A 13,662-nucleotide genomic window follows, 5' to 3' on the forward strand; every position below is an offset into this window, starting at 1 on the left:
TCTTAAATATTCTTTAAAAATTTGGTAGTTTTCCTATTAAATTATAATTCTGTAGGTCCGTCTATTTTTTTTTTCCTTTAAGCTCTCCCTGTGCTTATTTTCTCATTTCCCTCTCAAATAACAATAGCATAGTACAAAGTTATAATTTTAATTTTCTGATATAATTGAATGGAGATTTGTGTTATTTCTTAAATTTCAAAATCAAACATGTGAATTACAGTCTTTTCCAATCTTACAGTTCTATGAAAAGTTTTATATTTTCTTCCTCCAAACTGAAATTATAAACATTACTGAAATTATATGTTTCACTTTGTCAGGTTTTTTCTGCTCTGTTTAGTTGATTATGCTTACCAATTCTTATCATTTTAAAAACTCTCTCTGAATTTTTTCAACATCTAAACAGATAAAAGTTAATGTAGCCAGTATGTGATATCACTTTACAAAAAGGCATATTTGTAATACAAGTTCTCCACAGGGACCTAAGCTTGTAATGAGGGAATAAACTGGTACAACCTTATAAAAATAAAATGTATAACTTAGTATATTATTTTGACATTCCTGTCAGAGGAATTAATATCAAGCAAAATTTTAATATACAAAGCATACTTATGAAAAAGACCTCGAACTTTGCCATTATTATTTATAGTAGTATACAATTATAAATAAAATACATAAGAATGTAGAAATGATTAATTACAGTATAAATATTCATATGACTAAATACATATTGCCATTCAAAATATTTAATGAAATGCAGAATGCAAAATGTCTGTTTCACAACAATATGTTTAATTTAAAAAAGCTAAAAATCAAAATGGTACATACTGGACATTTCCAATTTGTTTAAAAATGTCCTGAAAAGGACTAGAAATAACTGTCTAGATTTTCTAAAGTTTCTATAATAAGCACACCTTACTTTTATAATCAGATATACATACACATGTATATAAATATAAATATTAATAAAAAATGTGCTCTCCAGGTACTTTAATGTGTAGACACTTTTTAGGATTCCTGTGTTGCATCTGTAGGTTGCAGCTCAACTCTGTTGGCCAGTACCTACACGCATATCCTTTTAATCGCCTTTTCACTGAGGATTTTTAGTATTTAGGAAAAGAATGCAGTGAACCTTGACTAAATAAATCATATAAAGACAGAATTCTGGATTGAAAAGAACCTTAAAGATCATCTAGTCCAAATCCTCTTCCTCTCCTTCAATTTTAGCAACAGTAAATCCACAGTTGCAGGTGACTTTTATATTAATAATAATGGGAAAATAAATTCAACTTTAAAGTAAGTTTCTATAAAGTATTTCACTAAAGCAAAAGAATAAGGAAAATAACAATATATTTGTATAGTGGTTTGCATTCTACCATCACTTTTACATATATAATCCCATTTATTCCTAATAATAACCTATATGTAAATAAAGGAAAAACTGCAGGTTGGAGGCTGAAAGGATTTGTTAGTGCCTTGGTTAGAAAACTTTATCCTGTCTGGGAATTCCCTGGTGATACAGTGGTTAGGACTCCTCTTCCACTTCAAGGGGCAGGGGTTCAAATATTTCACAAGCTACATCATGCAGCAAAGAAAAGAGAAAAGGGAAGGAAAAAAAAAGAAAACTTAGTCCTGTCTCAAGACCAAATCCCTTTCTCTTACCACATCCCAAAGCAATGGATGGATATGTGAAAATTTATTTTTAAAGATGCTCAGAGAGTTGATTTTAATTACATTTAATGGCAAATATTTGCATTTTGCCATAGAAGGCACAAGTTCTGTTTGTAATTCATTGTCATTGATTGTGTGCTGAGCCATACTTTGTTTTGGTCTATCCTAATGACCCCTGTCTGTTTATCTAAAACCCACAAGAGCTATGACATTATTTAATTAACCCTGTGGTTTCTCCCTTTGTGGGCTTGCAGTAGGCCAAATAAGGGATTTTAATACTTATGGCTGTTTCCTGCCATATGACAGAAATTTCCTGCCATATAACTAACAATTATCAATCAGTACCCCTCCTGAAGGACGTATAATAATGTCAGAAAAAAAGTCAGACAAAGATTTAGGAAGGAAAGATAATTCCTAATCCTTTTGAAAGTCCTGCCAGAAAGGCTATAGGTGGAACCTGTTTTCAACTGTGTTCTCTTAATGAAATTCAAACTTCTAGACTGGCAAATACTAAAGGATGGTGCTTTGACTTGATTGAGGAGTCAAAAAAGAGTGATAAGTTAGTTTGCTCAGTTCAAAAGCCAGTATCTAAAGTAAGCAGATTGGAAACGGTCACACTTGCTAATGTAAATAATTGCCACCTGGCCTTATGGCACATCTTCATCAACACCCACCCTCTATCCAAATTCCTCTTCCAGCTGTTATGATATTTCTGAGACTTCAACCTCTCTGAATAATGTCTAAATAGTTAGCCAATAGCTGATTTTCTTCTATTGGTGGAAATACTTCTATTTCTTCTGGTGGAAATACTCCCCTGGGACTCAGTACATTTCAAATTATACTGAGATTTCTTGTGATAAGATCTCCTATTAGCTTGTGGTCCCAAATACTCTCTGCTACTAGTTTTCATTCCTCTCAACTCTCCAATGTCTTTTTAGGTCTAATATTCAAATCCCTTAGCATATATTTTTCCTTCCTTCTATTCTGTTTTATCCTAATATTTATATTCTATAATAATTTTCTGATATTAAATATCTATATTGTGGGATTTCTTTTTCTAAAGAAAGCTAACAGCATGAGGAAAGCTTTGAGATATGATTTATAGGAGCCCAAATTTCTGTTTCACAACCTACTAAATATATGGATATTGGACATACTACTTAACCCTTCTTTGCTTCCATTTTCTCATTGTTGATAGAGTTATCAACAGCTACTATACATGACTGTTGTGAGAATTAAATAAAAAAACTAAAGGTAAAATTGTTTACACAGTCCCAGGTTGTAGCAGATGCTTTCTTCAAAGAACCTTGAATTTGACTGTCATATTATTATGGGCTGAACTGTGACCCTCCTACCCGCAAAGTCTTATGTTGAAGCTCTTACACCCAATATCTCAGAATGTGACTGTATTTGGAGATAGGGCCTTTAGGAGGTTAAGTTATCATGAGATCATTAGGGTGGTCCTTAATCCAATCTGACTGCTGTCCTTACAGAAGACAATTTAGACACACAGACACCAGGGGTGCACATCACAGAGGAAAGGCAATGTGAGGATACAGTAAGAAGTAAGTAAGATACAAGCCGAGGACAGAGACTTTGGAGAAACTAACCAGAAGAAAGCAACTCTGCTGATACTTCAATCTTGGACTTCTAGCTTCTAGAACTGTGAGATATTTAGTGTCTGTTGTTTAAGCTGCCCAGTCTGTTATTTTGTTGTGGCAGCCCTATTAAACTGATATAAATATATTCACTATTTCAGAGAATTGATTCCCACCTGTTCCTATTTAATCCTCTAATTAGTAATAGGGCAGTGATTAAGAGTATAATCTAAGAAGTTAGCCTTGAAATTGAAGACTGGGTTATCTACAAAAAAATTTATCTACATTAGTGAATTTAGGTGAATTTCTCAAATTGTTTTAAGTCTCAAATTTTCTTCACCTGTAAAATGGGGATAACACCTATCTCATAGAGTTAAATTAAGGATGAAGTTTAAAGAGATGTTTAAAAATTTCATAGTATGTTATCTGGCATACAGGCACTAAGTAAGTGGTAGAATTTATTATCTTTATGTATGACGGGCCATTTACACATGTTCTGTCAATTTGGCTTAGTTTCTCCAAGTCTAGTCAGTTTAGTAAACCTTCTGTGTGTGAAGTGCCACACACATACATACTTTCTAGTAATACAGTTATTTGATTGTTTTGGGGGTAGCATCTGTTACCTTTATTGTTCACTTGAAGTTAAGAACACAAACCGATAAAGTGAGTTGTAGTATGGTTTAAACATAAATGCTAAAAATCCTTCTAATGTATTAGATTTGTTTAAATGATTTCATAACTTTGTTCCAAGGACCAAGCTTAGGCTATTTTTCTTTCTTCATCTTTTTCATTCTAGGAAGACATCATGGCTTATCAGAAACTTCTGTCCATGAAGAATTCTAATTTGCAGTAGGAAGAACAAAGTTCTACAATTTTAGTATCAGATTCAATTCTAAAGTTCTCTATATTATTTATAAGGTATATTTCATAGTCTGGTTTCATTCCTTTTACCAGATAGTTTACAGAATAACATCTTATATTTCTTTAATTAATTAAGAATGGAATTTGCATTCATAGATATTTCACTATGTTTCTCTTACCTAATAAGATTTTTAGGCTATAAATCTTATGCTCTTTCCTCACATACATAATGCACTCTATCTCTTGCTCATTTCTATCTTTGCTCACAGTTTGTAAACTGGCATCATAGTATCCTTTGTCCCCAGTCTCTCTCTCTCATTCTGAGACTGCAATTATGTGAAGATTTTACTTGCTGTCATTTATTCAAAGTAATATTTACTGGGTACTTACTGTGGTAACCCAAGGATGAAAGAACAGATAAAACCCAGGAGGGTCTTGGAATGAAGGAATGGAAAAACCAGACGTCCTTCCCATCCCCAACGTTGTAACTATTAATGAATTTAAGGTCCTTCTGACCAGTATAACCTGTCTCCCCTCCTACCCCATAGAGAGAAGGTATTTGCCTTACTCTTCCCCCTACCGAGTATACATGCTTCATCCAACCAGCAAATGACCCACAAGACCCCTATCTCACTCCTTGTACCCTGGCTATAAAAGCGGACTAAGGGCCCCTCTTCAACGTCAGTTCTCCCTTGAGCTGGCCCGCTGTTCTAACAGTATCTCCCACTCTAATAAACTTTATTTCCCTCTCATTCTGTCTCATGTCTGGAAATTCTTTTCCAACCCGCACCTGTACCACGACACTTACTATGTATGACACTATGCTATCTATCTTCCATGGAGGAAGAAGAATATTAAAATAGCCTCAAAGAGTCCACAATGTCAGCATTCTAATCATATCTTTTTAGGCTTCTAATTGTTTGAAAACATTTATATATTCTGATGATTTTTCTTCCACTTACCATTCCTATTTCTTGTCCTATCTGAAGAGATATCTACTCTGTCACTTCTTTTTAACTTAAGAAGGCCAGTGAATTCCTTCTAGGTCTTCAAGCAAAGTCTTTGCCAATCCGTTTTGTGTACTTTTTCATTCTCAGTTCTCCCATAATTTTTAGAATAAAGCCACTGCTTAGTTTGCTAAGATAGTATAGTGTCAGCGATTAGTGGTTTTAGGGGTTTGTGGGGGTTTGCTGCTGCTGCTGCTGCTAAGTCGCTTCAGTCGTGTCTGACTCTGTGCGACCCCATAGACGGCAGCCCACTAGGCTCCCCCATCCCTGGGATTCTCTAGGCAAGAACACTGGAGTGGGTTGCCCTTTCCTTCTCCAATGCATGAAAGTGAAAAGTCAAAGTGAAGTCGTTCAGTCGTGCCCGACTCTTAGCGACCCCATGGACTGTAGCCTACCAGGCTCCTCCGTCCATGGGAGTTTCCAGGCAAGAGTACTGGAGTGGGGTGCCATTGCCTTCTCCTGGGGGTGGGGTTTAGGGGGTTGCAAATAATAACTCTCATTTTGCTGATTCAGGATAATATCTTCTTTCTTCATTCTCATCAAAAGACCAAATGATCACTTGCTATAGGTTTGGTTCCTTTATTTAAAAATTAAAGGAGTTGCCAATAGACTTTCTGAAGAAGTAAAGGAGGGCATCTAAATCCATTATTTTAGACAACAGTGCTTACTTCTCAAAAAGTTAAAGCAATTCCCTTCTCCCCTTTCTAAAAGAAAGAAAGACATAAAAAAGAGAAAAGAAAACTCTTTAGTCTCAATAGGCACCCGTACTTAGAAGTGAAGTGGGCCAAGAAGAGAAGAAAAAGAGAGTAAGGACTGATATATATTGTTAGGAAGCATTATAGTATTTGGAACCCTACTAAAAACTAGTTTATATCAGACATGGCATTTGTTCTATCCTTGTTTTTACCCCTCCAAATGGTACTGGATATAGTTGGGTACCATCTCATAGATCTTTTACTACTAACTATTAATAACCCTATTATTCAAAGTCCTTTAAGCACCTTTTATATGTAAAACATTATGTCAGGTGCTGAATAAGGTAGAAATATACAGTACCATGTTTGACTACAATAGTGTTACTTTCTAGCTGTGGCAATAACAGACAACCAGGCAGTATTGGGGGTTCTTTGGGAGGTCTCCAAAGGAGTAAAATAGTACTGAAGAAAATAAAAAAGAACATGAGCATTGACCTGAGGATTCCAAAAACTGGGCTGTATTCCATCTCTGCCATTTCCTTGCTATGTGACATCAGACAACTCATTTCTCTTTCAGGTCTACCTTTTCATCCCTCACTCTTTCCATCCCCTTCCTCTGAAGGAGAAAAGAAAATAAAATAATAAAAGGGAAAAGAAAAGAAGAGGTTATCCTAGAAGATCTCTAAAATGTAAGAATATATGAGATGATTACTAATGAACTCTGTTGCATTGGGCTTCGCTTGTGGCTCAGCTGGTAAAGAATTCCCCTACAATGTGGGAGACCTGGCTTTGATACGTGGGTTGTTTAAGATCCCCTGGTACCCACTCTAGTATTCTGACCTGGAGAATTCCATGGACTGTAGAGACTTTGACTTTCTGTTGCATTGCCCAGATTATAGACGACAGCTGGCTACGGTCCCCTGCGAGGCCCTCATTTTCAGAGATGAAGACATCGAGGTCCCAAATTCCCCCAATTCAGTAGCAGGTTAGGGCTCAGAACCACATCTTCCCTTTCTGATGCTGGTTTAAACAAACAAAAACAAAACCAAAACCCTGCATCAAATAGTGCATCTTTCAAAATGATTACTGTGACTCATATAAAAAGCTTAAAATGTATTCTTGACATGGTTTACTAAGTGAGAAAAATGTTTCAAAATTTTTTTCGTATATATGAAAATGGGGGGAAAAGCAAGTGTATATATTGGAACAACGTGAACGATTCTTTCCTTGGGATCTGGTATGCTATTAATATAAATTCTGTAACTATAGCAATGAAATTCCATTTGGCAGATGTGACCTGTTAAGCAATTATACAAGTTGCATAGCAGTGAGGGGAGACAAGCAGATGCACCCGGAGAGCAGGGAGAGGCTCAGAAGTGATAAACTGCAAAATAGTTGCCCAGTTCGCAGAATTGTCCAGAGTCAGACGTAGGATAAGCCCTCCTGTAGCCCTGAAGGTGTTCAAGTTCGCACGCTTCCTGGCATTCTATTGATTCATACCTGCGTCCTTCAACAGGTAGCGCCAATTACAGCCCCCAAAGCACGGCCCCCTTGCATACTGGCCAATACCGCTGTCAATCAAATACTTCACCGGCCTCTCTAAAATTTCCCCTCCCCCTTTCATTGGCTCTTCCTTCGACCTATCCACAAATTTCTTCCGCGCCTCTCGACCGCGGAACTTGGACCTTTGGAGCCCAGGATTGGAGCCGAGGCTGCTTCCGCCCATTGACGTAGCGTAGCTCTCCTCCCTTTTCTCGGGCCCCTTGCGGCCCGGGAGGGAGGAGCGGGGCAAGAGAGAAGTGGGTGGCTCGGGGGCGGGGCTTACCTCCCACGGCGGGAGGGCGGAGCTTGCGGTGGAGCCTGCCTGCCTGCCCCGTTAGGACCTCGGAGAGCGCCAGGAGCCGCTACCAGAGGGACTGGAGAAGCGGCCGGAGCCGGGCAGGTCGGACGCCTGCGAGCCCTCCTCCCTCCGAATCCTCAGCTTTCCGGGCTGTCAGTCGGCTAGCGGCGGCTGAGGAAGGTGCCTAAGTCGGGAGTCAGATAGTCATCCCCTTGGGACGCCGACGCCGCCGTCCAGCCGCGGCTCCCTCGCACCTGTGTGTCTGTGCGCGTGAGCGCCCGGGCGCGTAGGTCTGCGTGAGGGTGTTTGTGTGTTCGCGCGCCCGCGGGCTAGAGCCCCGCGCCTAGGCGCTCGGCCTGGGGAGGGACAGCGGGAGCGGCGGCTTTTCTTCCCCCGCCGGCTAAGGCAGGACTCGGGCGCAACCGTCGTCGCCTCTGCCTTACGACCCCCAAGAGCCGCTGCCGTGCTGTGGGAGAGCGGACGCGCGGGTTGGCGCGGCTCCCGCTGCAGGCAGAGCGGGGCGAGGAGGGGTGGAGGGGGAAGAGGGGAGGGGGGAGGCGGAGGGAGAAGCGGAGGTAGTCGGCGCAGCAGCTCTCTCCTCCCGTCGGCTGTTGCTGTGGATCACCTGCAGGTGTTTGGGGGTACGGGCTGTTCTGAGTGGGAAATAGAAAAAGCACCCCTCACGCCTCTTTTCCTGTTGAGAAAAAGGGAGCGTTGAAGATGTTGGGGGAGACCCCCGAAGGTGGTTGCAGAATATATACTAGCTCCCTTCCACCACCATTTTTTTTGAAAATAAAAATACTCTGAGCTCAACCTTCAGGAGGAAAGCCCGCCTTTAAGAAAGAGAGTCTTGGTTTGTGGGACTCTGGTTTGATTGTATAATAATGATGATATAATGCTAATGACGATGATGACACTGCCTTTTATTTTTACCTCGGTGCTGATAAAGCGTAGCTACAGCTGGGGATAAAGCCCTTGAAAATTTGATGTGTGAGGAGGAAATACTGGTGCTCTTGGAGTTTGTGTTTTATATTTTTGAAGGATATGCTTTTTATAATTAAAATTTGATAGATTGATTCTCCCCCTCCTTTTTAAAAAAACTCATGTAAAAATGGGGACTGGCTAGTGCCGTGACTGATGAAAAGCTAAACACTTTTCCCCATGTATAATTCCATGTAGTAAGTCCCCCTTTCCTTTGAATTTCTCCACAGTTTTTAAAATGAAGAAGTTTAATTTCCGAAAAGTTTTGGATGGCTTAACGGCCTCATCCCCTGGCAGTGGCAGCAGCAGTGGCAGTAACAGTGGTGGCGGGGCTGGAAGTGGCTCCACACATCCGGCAGGGACTGCAGGGATTCTCAGAGAGGAGATTCAGGAAACCTTGACTTCAGACTATTTCCAGATTTGTAAGGTAAGTTTTGAATTGGCTTAAAGCTTATTCTTTGTTTTACTGCTGTGAGGAAAGAATTAAAACACACCCTCTAAGGGCTGGAAATTGTTCAGATGCTGGTATCGGAGAGTCTGGTGCAGAGAATTTTGTGGGTAAGTCAGTTTGTATTAAGATATTCCAGGCATCAACTTATAAAGCAGTTATAGTTTAAGGGAAGTATTAATAAGCAAACATTACCAGTAGAATAGGCAAGATATTAAGATTCAGTCTTGGAATACCTTTAAATTTAATATTTATGTATAAATAGTTAATAAAATGTTGTCACTCAGAAAAACTAATTTTACTGTTCAGTATAAAAGGATTAAAGCTATTAAGATATTGCTAGAATTGAAAAGATAAGAGCTAGATGAATACATCCATTAAAAGATCTGAAGGCAGTGTTTAAACTTCTGAATAAAAACATACCTAGATTCTTAAATTCTTAATAAACAAATACTGTGGGCTTAATACTTATAGGAACTCAAAAATAGACTGTTATTGTTTAGTGAGGAAACGTTTTAAGTAATTATACTTTAATATTGAGCTAATAAGCAAAAGAGTTTCTGATGGGGAGAGTGGAGAATTTACAAAACAAGCATTGTGTTCATATATAGAAGTAATTGTTTTGTTTTCTGACATAAAGGGATTTATAATTTTTATTGTTTTTTTAGGAGGTAGCTTAGAAATGTGCTTTTGACTTTTTATGTTCAATAAAAAAGTTACCAAGTCATTTGTATGCATGAGAAGAAATAGTAAATTTTTAAAACCATAGAAATTAAGTATTACTTTTTTGAGTAATTCAACACAAATTTTTTTGAAATTATTAAAATCGTTTTTGTAGTAAACAAATTATGTATAATAAACAAATCATGTGTAATGGGTAAGTTTCAATTATTGTCTTAGTCTGTGTTGCCAGTAGGGTCATCATAAAAACAAGTCTTTAATTATTAAAATATTATAAACTAGTTTACATAAAAGTGAATTTATTTAGAATTAGGTTAAACAGATTTAGTCCTAACCTGTTCTGTGAAATCTGTATATAGTACAGTTTTGTATACAAAGTTGTGTACAATTTTATCCTTACTTTGAAATAATAGATATTTTGTCAAATAAGGGAGGAGTTTAATGAGACAAATATGTGAAAGGACACTAAAGGCCAGATTTAAACTGCTAGGCAGGGGAATTATGCCCAGATTCTCTCATCTTTGATGTATTACTATTACCATTCCAAGATTCTGAAAACAATTGCCTAACTGTCTCAGTTCATGAATGTGATAGTAATGCAGGAGAGTTTTAGTAGAGGTAAAATTGATATAGAAAAGATAAACTTCTGAAACAGAATGGCATTGGACTCTTGAGGTTATAAAGCTGGTAGATAAGGTTTTAGGGGAAAGCAAGAGAGGAAAATAGGATAGATAATCACCTACTTATTTATGTAGGCAAGAGATAGTCATGCAAAGTGGCAAAAGTTAAATATGTATTATTTAAAAAAAACATATGGCATGGTAGGAAGAACACCGACCTCGGAATCAAAAAATTTGTATTTTATTTAAAGCTCTGTCATTTGTCAGCCATATAATCTTTGATAAGACATTTATCTCCTTGTGACTTGAATTTCTCATCTGTAGTATGGTAATAGGGCTTCTGTAAGTATTTCTCTTCTTCTTAACCCGAGAGGATTGTTGGGAAGATCAAACAAGATGGTTAGGTGAAGGCAATGTATAAGTTGGAAGAGGCGATGAAACACACATTTATATTATTGTTAAAGTTTTAAAATCACCTTGTTCTTGATAGAATGACTATAACCAGTGGGCTATAAAATATTAAGTAATAATATTCAAAGAAATTGTAAGGATAGATAGCTATGTGTGCTAAACACTAATAGTATTGAAATTTCACCAAGTGGGGAAAGTACTGTGACATACTTAGATAGGAATATAGTTAATTTTAAAAAGTGGTTGCATGATTTTAGGTTTTCTGGACTGTGACAAAATATGTAAAGATGTATTAAAGATATCCCAAAATTAAGACTGTTGCTAAAATGGGGAATTAATTTGAACTCACTGATTAAATGTGCAAAAGATATTCATTTCTGAGTACTAAACAGTTGGTACCTTCTAAGTACTTCTGTCTTTTCAGTATGGCTAAAATTAAAGTATGAATCTGCTCTTTTGAAAATCATCTTTTTTTTTTCGTTATTTAATTGGCCTTCAAATCATATTCTATTTTCTTAGTATTTCCATTATTCCCTTTTCGTCATCTTCAATACTTGTTTATTCTATCATATTTTCTTTCTTGGTCTCTTGAAGTCACTTCCTAACTGATCTTCTCACCTCATGTTTTACCCTATTCCAATTCATTTTGTTATAATGGTTATTTCTGAATTATAATGTTATTTATGTCATTTTCCTGCTAAAAATTCTATGTTGGTTTCCCTGGAGCAGTGGTAGTCTACAAACAGAAGTCGTTTTTTATATTTGGTTTTGTTATATGATATTATGCATAGGCAGGTAGTAGGACATTTGCTAGCCTTATAAAAATACAGGCTTTATAATCAGTGACACATCTCTAAGAAGTTCAGAACCAAATGGCAGAAGAAATTTTGGTTCAAGGTCAGCAAAAAACAGGTTAATGCATTGGTTTACTGCAATCTGTTTTAAGTTCAGTTTGTATACATTTGAATACCAGGTGTTGTTCAGATATTTGTATGGCCTTTTTGAAATATTGAACTGCCTTTTCTGAACTTGAATTCCATGAAAACAGTTTGAAACTACTGCTCTGTACACTAAACTTCAGACTATTTAACTTGATATAGTTCCTTTTGGAAGGGGCTTGTGTTTACCTTTCCATCCTTGTTTCATTGATGCCCTAGATATACTGCATTCTCAGAAAGCACCATTATTTTCTCATATCTCAATGCCTTTTCTTAGCTTACTGCTTCTGACTAGAATATCTCTTCCAGCTTTAATATAATTGGAGAATTCCAGTTACCTTTCATTACTTCATAGTTCAAACACCAACTCTGACCACTGCCTTCCTCATCTACCTACCCCAGACAGTTAAGGTTTCTCCTCATGTCTCTCTTTTCCTGTAGCATCTGCCATGATGTGAATTTAGCAGCTTATTGTGTTTTAAAAAGACTTTTGACACAATTATACTATGAACTCTTTGGGAAAAAATTATAGTTTATTTTCTTCTCATTGTTAGGGTGCTCACTACCTTTTAGGCCAGTGGTTCTTAACTCTGTCTAAAAGAAAGATTTCTAGGTCTACCCTAGTCCTAGAAAATCACAGTTTCTAGGGATGGGGCCTCGGCACTTATATCTTTTAAAAAGTACCCACAGGAGATTCTGATGCACAGTCAATATTGAGAATCAGTATAGTAGGCACTTGATGTACTTTATGAATGAAGTAGCATATCCATGGTTCATTGATTAATTGAAAGGAGATTGAAGCATAAAGTCATTGATAATGATATATATCTTAAACATTTAAACTGAAAACATTTAAATATGCATCAATTTACAAAGCACCTGATAACCAATCAAGATTTTTCTGTTGCATATTGATTCTCTGATTGAAGTTCTGTGTAGACTTCTTATCCATAAACCATCCCAAATTCATTATGTGCAATTTTCAGTTTTTGTTTGTTTAAAATAGAATAAGGATATTTATGCTTTCAGAAAAAATTTAAGTGTCAGATGATATATATACACACACACAGACATATACGTATTTCAGTAAGCAGTTTATATTCGTGTGTATAATCTAGATGAATATATACATATGTGTATATATATGGAAGTATATACAAAGTATAGATGAACAAACATATGTGTGTGTATGTATTTTTTCTAGATTCATTTTATGTTCATCCCTACAGTTACATGGCCCATACGTAGTTAGTCTGGGAGCAGGAGAGTGTGAGTATTCTAGCTACAGAATTTAGTAGTTTTGAACATTTTATGAACCATTAGTATCAACCTGTGTTTTACAAAGAGAATGGAGAGTTTTTGTTAATCTAGCAAGTTGGTTAAATTAAAATTAGTAAAGCTTCATCTGTAAGATAACCCATTTGACCTTCATAACAGTCCTGTAAAGATGTCAAGGGTAGTATTATATTTTTCTTTTACTGAGAAGATATCTGAGACCAGAGAATTTAGCTCTCCAAAGTTGGTAAGAGACATAGCTAAGTTTAATGCTCTGATTTTTCATCTTCAAATCCCGTACTTTTTCTGCTTCATTTTTCTCACTTATTAGAATAGGCAACATAATTAATTCCTCAGGAAACATAGAGACTTTGAGAAGGTAGAGATTATTCTGTTGTCTCTCCATTAAAAGTACTTCCCAAATCTGACCATGTCTCTTCTCTTGCTTGGACTATTATTTTATTACCTTAAAAGAGTTTCTTTTAAGAGTTTCTTAAAAGAGTTTCCCCTGCTTTCACTGGGGCCTCACCACAGTCTCATAATAGGTAGAAGAATCCTTTAAAAATTTAAATCATATTATGTCATTCCTGCTCGGAATTTTTCAGTGGTTTTTCATTTCTCTTAAAAATAAAATCAGAA

General features: G+C 36.9%; 1 protein-coding gene across 15 annotated transcripts in view; it reads left to right on the plus strand.

Annotated features, from left to right (window-relative positions):
* Positions 1 to 13,662, plus strand: part of STXBP5L (syntaxin binding protein 5L) — a 466,532-nt gene that overhangs the window by 105,382 nt on the left and 347,488 nt on the right. For 11 of the 15 annotated variants that reach the window (XM_055568317.1, XM_055568321.1, XM_055568318.1 and 8 more), the window contains exon 2: positions 8,881 to 9,077. In XM_055568317.1, coding sequence (XP_055424292.1) covers positions 8,881 to 9,077 — 197 coding nt within the window. Of the gene's footprint in view, positions 1 to 6,408; positions 6,519 to 7,019; positions 7,346 to 7,616; positions 7,850 to 8,880; positions 9,078 to 13,662 lie in introns of those variants that run through there. The other 4 variants (XM_055568327.1, XM_055568326.1, XM_055568325.1 and 1 more) reach the window with 4 other exon arrangements.

The sequence above is a fragment of the Bubalus kerabau genome, chromosome 2, assembly GCF_029407905.1.
Source record: "Bubalus kerabau isolate K-KA32 ecotype Philippines breed swamp buffalo chromosome 2, PCC_UOA_SB_1v2, whole genome shotgun sequence".
Lineage (NCBI taxonomy): Eukaryota > Metazoa > Chordata > Mammalia > Artiodactyla > Bovidae > Bubalus > Bubalus kerabau.